Source organism: Alexandromys fortis, unplaced genomic scaffold (assembly GCF_014885135.2).
Source record: "Alexandromys fortis isolate MF-2015 unplaced genomic scaffold, M_Fortis_MF-2015_v1.1 scaffold_149, whole genome shotgun sequence".
In the NCBI taxonomy this organism is placed as follows: Eukaryota; Metazoa; Chordata; class Mammalia; order Rodentia; family Cricetidae; genus Alexandromys; species Alexandromys fortis.
In genome coordinates this window covers 3,862,300-3,877,675 of record NW_026068025.1, presented here as the reverse complement: position 1 = coordinate 3,877,675, position 15,376 = coordinate 3,862,300, and the positions used below count along the sequence as shown (strand labels likewise).

At 42.9% G+C, this 15,376-nt stretch overlaps 1 protein-coding gene and 1 non-coding gene across 2 annotated transcripts; both read left to right on the top strand.

Annotated features, from left to right (window-relative positions):
* The first annotated feature begins 394 nt into the window (after positions 1 to 394).
* On the top strand, positions 395 to 12,375 carry Znf286a (zinc finger protein 286A). Its single transcript, XM_050163771.1, has 5 exons — positions 395 to 594; positions 1,476 to 1,561; positions 5,188 to 5,302; positions 6,311 to 6,403; positions 10,013 to 12,375. The coding sequence occupies exons 1-5, from the start codon at positions 564 to 566 to the stop codon at positions 11,260 to 11,262; spliced, it is 1,575 nt and encodes a 524-aa protein (XP_050019728.1). The 5' UTR covers positions 395 to 563; the 3' UTR covers positions 11,263 to 12,375.
* A 2,277-nt stretch (positions 12,376 to 14,652) lies between these two features.
* On the top strand, positions 14,653 to 14,775 carry LOC126514721 (small Cajal body-specific RNA 4). The gene has a single exon (XR_007595656.1). It is a non-coding gene; the product is annotated as a small Cajal body-specific RNA 4 (non-coding RNA).
* Positions 14,776 to 15,376: the final 601 nt, after the last annotated feature.

Sequence of the window (15,376 nt, the reverse complement as noted above, 5' to 3'; positions counted from 1 at the left end):
CTGACTGCGCGCCGGAGCTTCTGGGAGTCGTAGTTTCTGGCCTTTCCCCGCAGAATGTCACGCATGCGCGACTCGGAGCTAACCCGAGAAGTTCGTAGCCTTTTGTTAGGCCCGGGATGGGAGGTGAGTTGCCTAGTGGGGTGCTACGGTCCTCCGTTTGCCTCGGCGGTGGTCCAGTGGTGGTTCCACACCAGATGGAACTAGACTTCATAGTTCTTGAGCTTTGTCCCCTCCCCGCCCCACGCGCCGCCGAGATCGCTCCCTACAGATCCTGGGTGCAGACTGGAGCAGCGGGAGGTGCTGGGCACGAGGCGCGGTTGTCTATACCCTGTGCCATCTCTCAGGTGCTTGGTCCCCTAAGAACAGCTCCAGGCGCCAGGGACAGGCATGCGAGAACCCTATTCAGGATGCTTTCCCTGGTTTCCAGATCCCAACTTGATCCGAGTGACGCTTTCCGCAGAGCCCCAGAGGGAAGAAGCTCTTCGAGGCTCCGTTGATGCCTAATTGTGCGAACCGGAGACGAGTGGAAGCTTGGGGACATTGAAGAGGTGGTGACTGTGGAGATGGACTTGGTTGAAGTGCCCCAGAAAAGAGGTAGAGTTGCCCATGGGTTGGTTCTGCACAGTGGAAAAAAGAAAGTTGAATTCTTCCCTTTGAAGGGAGAGCCAACCTTTGCCTCGAGTTAGGTGGCGACTTGTCAGCACTGTCTTGAGGATTAGTGGGCTCTGAGAAGCTGCTGCAGCAGTTGTTTGGGTCAGTCCCCATCCACTTAATGGGTGCACAACGGAATGCACCGGAGGCAGTGGGGACATTGTCGAACTTTAGGCACAAGTTCTTCGAAATTGTTGTCCCATCCTGCTTTCCATCATGGATACAAAAATTCAGCTTTGTGATTGACAAAAATATTTTCCACACCTATTATCCCACTTTATCCACACAGTTAACCGTCCGGTCTCAGAGATAACTCAGAATGTGTTTGACAGGCACAGAAGTGTGGGGCTGACATCAACACTACTAGACCAGTGTATCTTGAACTTTAGTCTATGACCTCTGTGCCAGAATTCCCTTCAAGGGTGCTTGTCAGATTTCGAGACGTCACCTCAAACTCAACCAATCATAATTTAGAAGTGAGATTTAGCAGTCTCCATCTTAAGTAAGCTTTAAGAGAATTTTTAAAAAAAAAATAAAAGGCATTGAGTCTGCTTCGAAGATTTTAAGTAGAGTATGATGGGAACTTACTTATTCTAGTTTGTAGTCCGGAGAGGTCTGGTTTCTGGGATGTATAGAGCAACTGGATTTAAGCCCAGAGAAGCCAAGTCCCTGGGCATACCCCACTGTACTGCAAAGTAGCAGTTTGGTTTGGAGTCCCTGCAGTCTTTGTTAGCAGGAAGGGCACGTGGTGTGGTGAAGGGGATCTTAGATTGTAGTCCGAGTAGCGAGATGGGTCTCTGTCACTGCTGCCTGCTTGCCCTTAGCTCTGTCTTCCCAGGACTCCCTCCTTTCCCACGAGAAGAGTGCGGAAGGAGAAGTGGCCGCTCTGAGACTCACAGCCAAGTCCCAGGTGAGTCTCCACGGGTTAAGAGCCAGCTCCATCTTGTGTCTCAGAGCACCGATGCACTCCCCTTTTGATGTGGGATTTCTTTGTCCACAGAGCCCATCTAGAGACCTGAGTTCTAATTCCAAGAGACTAATGGGCTCTGTAGGAAACACTTTCTGCTTACTCCTAGGTACCTCTTCTCCTTCTCCATCTCCATTGTCTCTCTAAGGCAGGTGGGCCACATTTCTCCCCGCTTCCCCGCTATGCTCATTTCTGTATTTGGTCATGTGGAAAGCTATTTTAAGGGTACAGTACGTACATTTCTCTATGGGGAACAGCACACCTGTGGCGGTAAGTGGGAACTTGGGAAACATCTTAAATGCGGAAGTGATTAGACTAATAATATGTACTCGGTTGAAACTGATACTGAAAGAAGAAAGGCTCGGAAGACTTCCAAGCTCAGGGATGGGAAGCGGTCCTCCCTGGGGACGAATCTGGAGCATTAGGGCTAGTTTCCTCCCGCTTTGAAGGAGTAGGTCTCCCGTTTCCTATTATTATTTTGTCCCTCCCACAAAGAGCAAGTGTGTCAAGGGAGAACTATGGGATACACAGTGGGTGGTGGTTACACTGATTACCGTGTTCATTTTGCATTGTTCTGCAGCCCAGAGATTCCCGTCAGCCTCTGCTGGATGTTAGTGCTGTAGAAATGACTTGTGGCCCTTTTTTTGTACTTTTCTCGACTGCTCTGTGAGTCTCGCAGGCTTTACCAACCCAAGAGACTTCAGTGGAGGCTGACATCTTAAACTGGCTTGTGCAAAGAGAGGTCTTTATTGACCAACACAAGTTAAGTAAAGGATTTAGGCCATAACACGGAGAGCCAGCTTGTCCATTTTGTTAACCTTTTCCAAAACTCTACGAGGTTTGCTCTTAAACAGGCTTTTGTTCTGGTGCTCTCATCAAACAGGCGTAGGCTTGCATCTTCAAGGTTGAAGGCTAGCTGTTCCCCTGGTGCTGGGATGACTTCTAGCAGTGTATAAGGTCTTTCCTACACCATTGCTGGACTTGGCCAGAAGAAATTGTGGAGTATACCAGTGCATACATAAGTAGACACATTCCAGCCCTGACTCCAACAGATCAGTTCTACCCGCTCGCCACAGGGTTGAGTGGCTCAGCACAGAGACAGATAGGAAAAGAAGGGTGGACAGGTGGTACATTTCGTTATCTTGATACTAGATTAAAGACTGTTATATCATCATGGTGGATTGTCTTTTATGGATATTTTTAAAGACTTTCTTTTTTTTAATTTTACTAGATTTTATTTAATGCTAATATTGGAACTTTTGTGTTCAGATCTGAGTTGGTTAAGTTTTTTTAATCTTTTCTTACTAGGTTTAGAAAATATGTATATTAGTTTTAGCTTAATAAGCAGCACAGAATATAGAAATATATACGTATGATAACTCTCCTCCCCAAATCAGCCCCTCACCTCTTTCTACAGAGAATCTGTGTGTGTGGTGTTTTTCTGTATTTTGCTGAGTTTAGAGTACTGTCCAGAGGACTCGGGGTACACTGCATTTCCTCCATTTCCCTCCCTGTCTCCACCCGTGCGGTGTTCTGGTTAACCTACTCTGTAAATGGGATTTACTGCTCTTAACAATATTAATAGCTTTTAGCAAGATCCTTTTATAAGGAATTCTGCTCCCACAGTCAGTACGCAGTGCTGTTTTTCCTGCTGAGCTTTTCCTGTCTTACATATAACCGTTTTCATTTTTGCTGTTGCTTTGTTTTGTTTTGTTTTTCCATTGAACTGACGAGCGGTTAATTTCCACTGAGTGTTGAGCTCTGTGTACCTAGATTCTGGGATCAAGGTCACTTTTTTTTTTTTTAATGAAGTCTTTTCTATTTTGTGGCTGTTTGGGGGGTTGGGTTTGCCTGTTATTTCCTTTTCAAACATGATTCCTTTATTTCTAAAATCTCGGATTATTTTTGAAAACTTTACTTTGAGAAAAACCTAGACATAGAAAAGGTTACAAACAACAAGTACCATGGAAATCCCTCATCTCCGGTTCATCCAAGCTCCAGAAGTCAACATTTCACTCTGCATTGATCTCGTTTCTGGAATTGAGACATCAACGTTGGCCTTTCCCAGATTTCCCAGCTGTCTTGTTTTTCTGTATATAAAAGTTCTGCTTCTGTCTTTTCATTCTCTTTCTGAGTTTGTTCGTGTTCTTTATTATGATTTGCGTGCTCTTCTCATGTATTTACATATTTCAAAACCACAGGAAACATGTTTAAAATCTAAGACATTTCAGGAGTGCTGCACATCCCCAGAGTTTCTAGCCATTTAGCATTGGACTTTGCATTTTGTTTCTTTATTCTTTATGTTCCAGTGGAGTTTTACAATTTTCATCAGGCATAGCTTTATTCCTATTTGGGAATTTACTAAAATCTACTTTGTTGGTGTTTGCAAATGCTTCATGGATGTTTTAATAGAAGGTGCCTTATGTCCAATTAAGCATTTGTTACGCATTCGTTTCAGCAAACCCTGAATGTTGTTCCCATTCCCTGTGGCTTTGCTTCAAGGGGCACGCTCAATACCATGTAGCCATCACTCTCCCTTTTTTTTTTTTTGTAATGTCACTGAGATGTAATCTTATGACATTTTTATAACTACTTTTGAATTACATCTGTAACCTTAATCAGTTTATCACATTTCCTAATTGAATGTCCTTTATCTTGAATTAATTGCAAATTTAGCTGGATTTGCTGTTCCCTTCCAGTTTTTTTTTTTTTCATTCTCTGACCTCTCTGTTTGCAACCTCTGTATTGTAATTCTTCGGAAGATTATGCCATGTTTTGTGTTTATTAAATACATAGGGGAAGGGTGCAGATAATCCTTTTTTCCTCAGTGCTTATAGCCTATTTTTGACAGGAAAATGGTAGTTTCCCAGTGGTACAACCGTCTTGTTTCTGCTGAGTCTCACGGTGTGCCTGGTATTTAGTGAAAGTGCACAGACTGTTTGGGATCTAAGCACCCTTAGAAAGCTCCTCACTTGTCTCAATGAGTATATCTTGTCCATCTGCACTATGTCCATCAGGAACAGAATGAAAGGAAGGGGCTCTGTTTAGTCAGCATTCTCTAGAAGAACAGAACTGATAGAGTAAATATATATATATATATGGGATTTGTTAGCGTGGCTTACAGACTGGTCCAGCTAGTCCAACAATGGCTTCCTCCTGACAGAAAGTCCAAGAATCCAGTAGTCTCAGCTGGTCTTCAGTAGATGTCAGGATCCCAAAGAAGTGGGCTCCACTGCCAGTGAAGGAGAGTCTCAGCAGCAGGCCGTAGAACTTGTCAGTGAGAATGAGGACAAGCAGGCGAGAAGCAAAAGCTCCCTTCTCCCTTGTTCTTAGATCAGCTGCCAGGAGAAAGCGTGGTCCAGATTTAGGGCGGATCTTCTGACCTGAAGAGATCTGGACTTAAGGTGGTGCTTCCTACATCACATGATCCAGTCAAGGAAGAATCCCTGACAGGTGTGCCCAGCTGCTCGGGTTTACAGTTAACTCCAGATGTAGTCAAGCTGACAAGCAAAGAGAGCCATCACAGGTATCTACCGCAAGGCGATGAGCAAAGTCTGTTTGTGTCTTAGGAAACCGTGACATTCAAGGATGTGGCCATGGACTTTACACCAGAGGAGTGGGGGAAACTGGATCCTGCCCACAGGGACGTGATGCTGGAGAACTACAGGAACCTGGTCTCGCTTTGTAAGAACAGCTTCTTCCCGTGGCTCTGAAAGCCGCTCATGGGGCTGACATGACATTGTGAAAATGAAATGCTTTTGTTAGCCTCCTGCTTTCATTTAGGAGTCATAAAGTATTTTTTTTGGGCATAGAGGAAGAACGTGCTTTGTTTTGCTGGAGGCTGAGGATTGAATCTGAGCCTTGCGTAGGCTGAGCAAGCACTGCCACTGAGCTCTGCCCCACCCCTTCCTGTCCTAGGTCCTTGGTGAGATGTTTGGGCTTCTTATTTATCAAGATTCAAGTGGCAGCCTCACGTACGCTGGCTTCACTGGGAGGAACTTAGGGAAACAAAGGATTCAGTGGAATTTGATTTGTTTGTTTGCTTAAAGTCAACTAGCTTGCCTTTGCCGTTGTATCTATTAATTTAGGACACCCCTATGTGGCCGAGGTGGCATCAGCAGCTGGGGGCGGGGGAAGGTTAGGTTATTCTTCCAGTTAGAGAGCTGAGCAAAGATATACTTTTATTTTGAAAATCCAACTAACGGGCATATATCCATCAGATAAACAGCACAGGGCAAAGAGGCGGTGCTCGTGGCCCATTTTGAATTACAGGCTGTGGTGGCCAATGTCAAACCCTAATGTCAAAAGAAAAAAAACTATTAAAAGATAAAAACTCTAGTTCAACAGCCACAATTTTGGGGTGCTGCTAAAGTCCCATATTATACATATTCTTTTCTGAAGTGAAGATTAGTCTGCAGTGTTACCTGTGACCCCCACAAACAATCAGGAAATTGAGAGACTTTTTTTTCCTTTACCACAGACAAACTTGTCTTTATAAATGCAGTTTAACTTTGCACCAGTCTTAGACTCTTGCAGATACTCGAAGCCCCGTTGAGAGGTCCTTCCTCCCTCACTCCAGATGCGGCGTCTTGTCCAGACGAAGGCTTGGAACTAAATTCCAGCAGAGATCTTCGTACCCACCGTATTTCATTCACTTTATTCTCTTCCTCTCCTTTTCTTTTTAATAAACAGGGCTTCCCGTTTCCAAGCCTGATAACTATAATTTGGATGATGGAAAAGAACGATTGAAGCTTGAGAAAAAACCTCCCAAAGGCAGTCACTCAGGTAGGTGAGCCCCACGGGGCGCTTCAGTCCCTCAGAAGAGCGACGGAATAGCACTTTGCCGAGCTTGAGAGTGAGTATTAGAGAGGCCGACGCACCTTGATTTTCAAATGTTTTAAAGTTTGTAGCTTTTAAATATGTAAGTCAAAATAAAATAATACAGCCACCACCAAAATTAAAACTGTTTTCACTTTCCACTCCCTCTTTCCTTTTTATTGCAACAGTAAAATACATAAAAGCATTATAATGTCTATGTGAATTTTTACAAGTTGAACACATTCATGTAAGTACTGCCTAGACCACGAAAGCACTAATCCAAGAAGCACCCTGTGCCCAATGTGCAGTCACCGCTCTCCCACGGGTAGCCTTATCCCCATGTGTAACACCATAGTTAGTTTTGATTATTGTGGGGCCTTATTTAAATGCAATCACTGTATATTCTTTTGAGATGGGCTTCCTTCTCTGAGCTTTCACAGTGAGATCCATCCATGTTGCTGAGATTAGTTCGTTCTCAGTGCTGTGTAGCCTTTTATTGTTGCAGTGTCCCAGTTTGCCCATTCTTCTAAAGACAGCTATTTGGATAGTGTGCAGTTTTGGTTGCATGAATACCGCTCCTGTATACATTCTTTCACATGTCTTTTTATGAACACATATATGTGTTTTGGTGTGTGTGTGTGTGTGTGTGTGTGTGTGTGTGTGTGATATAGCTATTGCCAAAGAGGGTTTACAAAAATATTTCCAGTTATATTTCCATTGAAAGAACTTACAACGTCTAGTTTTTCCATGCACTTCCAACACTTAATATTATCTGTATTTACTCTAGCCATTCCTATGGCTATGTGATGTCTTTTGCTTTTTAAGAAATAAAAATTTTAGAGATTCAGATAAAGTCCTCTCATTGTCTCATTTTCTAGAAGTAACCATTTTGTCTTGAAGTTGGTGTGACTCTTCTTGTATTTGCATGTACAAGCATATATATGCACACACGCATGAACATTAAAATGTGTATATTTTTACAATTTTCCTTCTGTAATCTATTTGGAAGCTCCAGCATTTCATTTTGTTAACAATCTATATTAGTATGTCATGAGTTGTATATATTTCTTTTAAATAGTTTGGTGTAGGTGCTTCGTGTGAATAAACTGGGCAGTTAGTTTCTCCCTTTGGCCCTTGCAGAGTTGCATGGCCGTTATTCCTCGTGTTCCTCTTGAGAGCTGACGTTAAAGTAGATGACTGGAAGGAGATATGTGGGTCTTTGCATCACCTGCTAGTGTTATTAGATTTGTTAAGGTCCTTCCCCATCTTATCCACAGTTGACTTAGTAGCTCTTGTCCATCATATATATGTATATATACATATATACATATATATAATGCCACTTCGTATTTTTTATTTGCATTTCTCTGAGGACTAAATAAGAGCTTCATGAGCATTTGAGATTCTTGCCTATTCAAGCTTCATTTGTTGCAGCTCTTTGTATATTTTAGATTCTAATATATGGTAGCATAAGTGTTACAAATGAGGAGGAATTGATTCTTCCACTTTGGGGCCTTCTTAATAAGCCCCAAATTTAGGATATTAAACTTCTAAATTTTAAGGTCAGATTTGCTGATTTCTATTTTTCAGTTATGTGGTTGGAGCCCAAAGCCTTGTGGAGCCTAGGCCAGCATCATCTTAGGGGCTAGAATGATGGCTCACACCTGAAGTAGGTACTGCTCTTGTTGAGGACCTGGGCAGGATTCTCAGCACCCATCAGGCAGCTTGCAACCGCCTATAATTCCAGCTCCAGGGGATCAAAAGACTCTTACCACTGTGGGCATCCAACTCACACATACACGCCCACATATAAAGACGCATACATAATTAAAGATAATTTTTTAAGACATTTATTTTTACTTTATGTGTATGAGTGTGGGCCTGGCTAGAGTGTTGGATCCCCTCGTACTAGAGTTATAGCATGTTAGGAGCCTCCTGTGGGTGTTGGGAACCGAACCTGGGTCTTCTACCACAGCAGCAAGTGCTCTTAACCACTGAGTCCTCTCCAGCCCCAGCATTTACTAATTTTTTGTTTTATAGGCAGGGTTTCTATGTGTCATAGTTCTGGCTGTCTTAGAACTCACATTGTAGACCAGGCTGGCCTTGGACTCACAGAGATCCGCCTGCCTCTGCCTCCCTGAGTGCTGGGATTAAAGGCGTGCCACCACACCTGGCTAAGCCCTCACGAATTTTAAGTTTGCTTTCGTGGCTTGTTTTGTCGTACCAGTGTCAGAAAGATGATCTGAATTTTATTACAAAATAATCAAGTTTTGTTGTGCAGGTATTTATTTTTGTAAATGATGTGAAATGGATCTTTTTCATGCTCACAGCCTATAACCCAGCATCATTGATCAGCGATTTGTAATGCTACCTTTTGGTAAACCCGGCTGCAGTCGGACGTTCCTTTGAGCCACCAGCTCACAAATAATGACATGGAGACTTATTATTAATTATGAAAGCTTGGCCTTAGCTTAGGCTTGTACCCAGTTAATGCTTATGACTTAAATTAACCTGTCTTATTAATCGACATTCTGCCATGTGGCTCTGTCACTTCCCTGCTGTACCAGACATCAGCTTCTTCAGTGTCCTGCTGGCCTCTCTCTCGGGCCGAGATTCATCCCAGCATTCCTCTCTCTCCCAGGAAATCCTACCTATTCTCTCGCCTAACTACTGGCCATTCCGCTCGTTATTAAACCAATCACCGTGGCACATTGTTGGGAGCTCTGAACCCCCAGATTCTGAATTTCTTGTAAACAACTTGTTTTTCGCTGATCTGAGTGCCTACAGCTGCTCTGAGCACGTTACCCTCAGGAGTTCCTGATGGCAGGGGAATGGTTTCTGGTGCGTTTGGCTGGGGCGTGGCTATCCCTATATAAGCAGCCCCTGGACACAATAAAGGGGGCATTCTTGGGGCATTCCTGTTTCAAGGATGACCTGTATCCCTGTCTCTCTGTGTGTGTTTGTGTGTCTCAAATCTCCAGCCCCTTGTCCGGTTCACTAACTGTACAGGCGTCGTGTGCTACAACACATCTTCACACAGTGTAAAGGAACATTCCGCAACACCCAGTTCCCTTATATATGTTTGGATTTTTTTCTAGGCTCATTTGTCAGTATGGTCCAGTACCACACTGTTCTAATCATTCTACTGAATAGTGTTTATGATAGCATAGTATTAAACTATTTTGCTACACATTATTAAATGGATATATATTTAGCTATACATATCTTTGTATGTGGTTTCCTAGATACTGTGATAGGAGGTATTCTATAACATGTGGTTTTTACTCTCCATATCTAATGTACTCATTGCCTGCTCCTTACGGACGCATTTTTCATCATTTTCCCTCTTATGTTTCTGATCATCTTTCCCCCATCTAATTCTCATGGATAAAGTCTATTAATTTCGTGTTTATTTCCTTCAGTTTCCTTCTTTTTCGAAAACCATTCAATAAGAGATCAGCTCTACTAATTCCTCACAAGCATTCTCTCATCTTCATTAATTCTTACCTGTTATAGAACTGTGTTTTTGTTAAGCCCAGAAAACACAGAACATTTGCATTTGCAATGTCTTTTCAGATGTGGAAATTAGACCTGAGAGCAAGGATTCAACTTCGGTGCAAGAGTTTTCCACAGAAGAATCAGGCCAGGTTACAAGAGCAGAAAAGCGGACAGGAAATCCCGTTTCTGACTGCCCCTTGGAAACGGCTCATGATGGAGAACACTGGCTAGAGCGTCAGCAAGGGAGCCGGGAAAAGGACTTAGGACAAATGCTCACTCGCCTGAACTCACTTCCTGTGGAGAAGCATCGCGAACAGGATATCTGTTGGGAAAATGACAGTCATAAGTCTCTCCTGATGGCCGAGGAGAGAGTTCCCAAAGGGCCCTATGACTTCCAGACACTTGGGGAAAGACTGAAGCAGAAATCAGGCTTAATGAAAAAGCAGAGAGCTCCTAAGGAGAAAAAGCCTCATAAGTGCGGTGACTGTGGTGAGCTCTTTACGTACCACTCCGTCCTCATTCGACACCAGCGCGTTCACACTGGGGAGAAACCCTACACCTGCGGTGAGTGTGCCAAGTCCTTTAGCCACAGAGCCAATCTAACTAAGCACCAGAGAACTCACACCAGAATTCTCTTCGAGTGCCGTGAATGCAAGAAAACCTTCCTGGAAAGCTCATCCCTCGCTGTCCATCAGCGAGTTCACGGCGGAGAGAGACCTTACGAGTGCAGCGAGTGCGGGAAAGGTTTTAACCGGAGCACACACCTCGCCCAGCATCAGCTGATTCACACTGGGGTGAAGCCCTATGAATGTAACGAATGCGATAAAGCTTTCATTCATTCGTCAGCGCTCATCAAACATCAAAGAACTCATACTGGAGAGAAGCCCTATAAGTGTCAGGAGTGTGGGAAAGCCTTTAGTCATTGCTCCTCCCTTACGAAGCACCAGAGAGTTCACACGGGAGAAAAGCCCTACGAGTGTAGCGAGTGTGGGAAAACCTTCAGTCAGAGCACGCACCTCGTTCAGCACCAGAGAATTCACACTGGGGAGAAGCCCTATGAATGTCATGAGTGTGGGAAAACCTTTAGCCGGAGCTCAAATTTTGCCAAGCATCAAAGAATTCATGTTGGAAAGAAGCCCTACAAGTGCGGAGAGTGCGGGAAAGCCTTCATTCATTCGTCAGCTCTTATTCAGCACCAGAGAACTCACACTGCAGAGAGACCTTTTAGATGTAACGAATGTGGGAAGAGCTTTAAGTGCAGTTCATCCCTCATCCGACATCAAAGAGTTCACACTGAAGAGCAACCCAGAAAACTTACTGGCTGTTAAGAGATGTAAGCTGGCTTTATCACTGTGTTTAATATTTGAATATTTAAGTGGAAGGCCCATAATAGGACCCTTGGGAGCTTTTGTATATGTAAGTGATTTCACTCGTCCAGTGTATAAATTTGAACAACAGATAATGAAAACCTCTGGATCTAGGTCTCAAAATTTTTTATTCCCAGTTTTCCAAATACCCAATATTTTAAAAGTTCTGACTATAGATCTCAAATTTTTTATTTCCAAAATTTCTAATACCCTGTTCTTTTTTGATTCAAGAAATGTTTGGGAGGCAGTAGTAAGAGCAGGGCCTGCTGGAGCCTTTCATTTAGTAAGGAAATCTTATTTTGTAAGTTAGGCTTGAGACTTAACAGCCTTATCCTTGGGAAGACACAGTCATTGCTCTGAACTCAGAGAGACACATGCTATTATTTTCTTAGAAAGTAATTTCTGTGTTAGAAAGGAAAGGTTGAGAGGTTAAAGTTGCTTGGGATTCCACCCCTACAAAGTGCTGTCTAATTTGATGAACATAACTAACATGTATTTATAATCGGTTCTAAGTTAGGTTTACATGAAGAACATTGGTCATTGATTCTCATGAATCACACTGTTATCCCTTTGTTTTGAAGATTCATTTTCTAGTTCCCTTGGAGTTACCCTAAAGTACTTAATGGATCAGAGTCTTCACTTTTGTTTGCCAGGGTCCTTTCTGCCCATCTTGGCACTGATGGAGCACTCGGTTTTTATAATCAGATCATCGGGGAGAGTTCGTTCCTCAACATTATTTAGCTTTCTGTGAACTATGCTCTGTCACTTTTAGAAAACTCCCTAAGTGTATTGTAATTTGAATATATCTGAAAAGTCGATAGGGGTCAATGCATTATTTTATTTGGGGCCCCAGTCAAGAAGAGAGCTGAAGGAACTATGAGGCACCATGGCAAACTTTCCTCTCAAGTATGGGAAAAGCTCACAGGACAAGCCTGAAGTGACTTGCCTGAAGATAAACATCTTTCTTCCTTCCATTTATCTGGATTTCATGTTTTACTCACGTTATTTTGTTATTCTTCCATACATTGGTTGGTCATTATTCTTGACCTCTTAAGTAAACATGGCATGAAGTCATATTGATCTGTTAGTGTGACGGAGGTGACCAAAAGCCAGTGAGAAGATGGGAAACAAACAAAAACTCAAATAAGTGTTTAGTAAAACAATAACACAATGTCAGTTTTTCATTATTCTATTCTGTGTTGCAAGTTATATAAGAAGAAAATATTTAAAAAATATATAGGAAAAAAATAGTCACCATTTTTTAGTGTCTCATCTCTTGGGTCCTACTCTTCCAGCTCATGCTCTTGCCTCCCCACTATGATGCATTTCACTACAATTTGCATATTATGACTAAGAGAAGCTAGGGGCTACTTTAAAGAAGTGGTGTAGCGAAAAGAACTGTCTGATGGATGAATGGAGTATAAATTTGGTAGTGACAGAAATCACAAGAAGTTGGGGGAAGGGCTCTTCATAAAGACATTTTGGAATGAACAGAAACTCACTTGAGGGTAAGTTGGGTGGAAAGACTTAGTATCTGTCTTAGGGTTTCTACTGCTGTGATAAAACGCCATGACCAAAAGCAACTTGGGGAGGAAAGGGTTTATTTGGCTTTCACTTCCACATCATAGTAGTATCATTGAAGGAAGTCAGCAGGATCCTGGAGGCAGGAGCTGATGCAGTTTCTTGGAGGGGGATGCTTCCTGGCTTGCTCTCATGGCTTTGCTGAACCTGCTTTCTTATAGAACCCAGAACCTCCTGTCCAGGGATGGCACCACCCACAGAGAGCTGTGCCCTTCCCCATCAATCACTAATTAAGAAACTGTCTTACAGCTGGATCTTATGGAGGCATTTTCTCAGTTGAGGTTCCCTCCTTTCAGATGACCCTAACTTGTGTCAAGTTGACATAAAACCAGCCAGTGCAGGGTCTGGCTAGTGAAATAAGGCCAATATGGGCTTTTCAAAGTTGAGTCTGATTTTTCCCATTCTCATTTAGCAAATATGTGGTGATCTCAAAAGCCTATATTACGTAAATAATAAGATGACAGCACTTACAAAGGGCCTAGTACACATTAAGTAACTAGACAACCCCACCACCCATGTCCTCCCACTTGCTCATGTGTGCTATCAAGCGCTTTCATTCTTTATTTACATAAACACGACTTATTACATATTTTAAATACATGTTTTAATGAAGTGGCTGTGTGTCAGTCAGAACGAATTGCTTAAGTACGTCGCATCACTCTTGGTTCACTGACTCAGGTGTGTCCATGCTGCTCTCTGGCCCATCTTAGTGATGCTTCAATAGCTCTGGCTTTGCTTCCGTTCTTGCAGAAACCACCTTCTTCCCTTTTGAATATCATTAAGCGGGCTCCATCTTATGGTTCCATGGGCTTGAATGTGCAGCTTAAATCACTCTTAAGGGGCTGCTTTAAGTTAGTTCCTTGGGGAACTCTGGTCCTTCGTATTTCAGTGTTTGCCCCTTTTATGCCTTATATTCATTCTAATGACATATTTGTATTCGAATATGAATCCTGGAAGTTTTATTTATTTCATTTTCAATGTCTTGATACTTATAAACTGAATTTGACTGCTCTATTGGCCTGTCGATAAACATGCTGTTTGTATATGTATCGTCAGAAGCTTGCATATGATATTTTAAAGTTTATTTTAAAATGTAAAGAAAGGCCAAACATAAACATTTCCATATCATTCAAGAAACCAGTTACATTTGCGATTGTTTATTTGACCTTCACAACTACTGGAGGCATCAAGTCAGGATAGCCCTCAGCAAGCCATATGTCTGCGAGAAGATCATGGGGTAAGGGAACGGAGTTTCTACCAACAGTACTTGATTCCTCAGGCCAGATACAGTACCACCCACTTAGCGTGAGTAAAGGAAAGGAGAGAGTTTTCTGGAAACCATAGCTACAGTAGGCTTTACATGGTAAAAACAGTTTAGGGTATCAGGCAACCGATGACTGAGACAGTAAGCCTGAGGACCTGACGTCAGGCCCAGCACTCAAACACGTAAAATGCCAAGTATGACAGTATACCCGTGTCACCCCAGTGCTGGGAATACAGGTTGGATGGTTCCTGGGGTTTGTTGGTCAGCCAGCCTACCCAAATCAGTGAACTCCAGGTTCAGCAAGAGAAAGCCTATCTCAAAAAATAAGGTGGAGAATGACCGAGGAGGAACTTGGCATTGCTCTCTGGCCACCAGCACACATGGATATGTGCCCATGCATGTACATGAACACACCCAAGGTTTAGTGTTATGGTTTTAATTACATCTAACTTGAGGAAGCTAATGTCACCAACTCAGAATATAAAACTTATTGCATAAAAGCTGTAACTGGAAGGCCAGGAAGGCTGAGTCTGATGAAGCAGGACTTGGCTGATACACTCTAGACAAACGGGTGGAGAGAGCTACCGATACTGGAGAAAACCACAGGGATGACTTACAACCCAACATCTTCCAGCACTCTCTGTGCTATTCTTTTTAAGTTAAACATCAGTTGAAGAGAAGTGGGTATGCTTATGCCAAACTGTAAAAAAAAAAAAAAAACCTGTACAAATTTGTCAGGTAACTAGTGTGGTTATCAAGTCTTTCAGAGTTATTTTTTCATATGTATTTTTCACTTTTAACAAAACAGAAATTCTCAAGGTGGGAGCCTATGTCCATGTTTTCTCATTTTCTCTTCTGTCTTAGACTCTCTTGTTGTGATAAAACATGACCAAAAGCAATGTGGAGAAGAAAGGGTTTATTTCAGCCTTAGTGTACCAATCACACTCTATCACAAAGAGATATCAGATCAGGAACTCAAAGAAGGAACCTGAAGGCCGGAACTGTTGCAGAGGCCATGGAGTAGCGCTGCTTACTGGCTTCCTTCCCACGCTTTCTTTGCTCGGCCTTCTTTCCCATGCTCTTCAGGACCACCCACTCCGGTGCGACACCACTCCCTGTGGGGTGGGCCCAATAATCATTGATCAAGAATATGTCCCACAGACCACTCTGGAGGCATTTTCTCAGTCGAGTTTCCCTCTTCCCAATGACACTAGCCTGCATCAAGTTGAC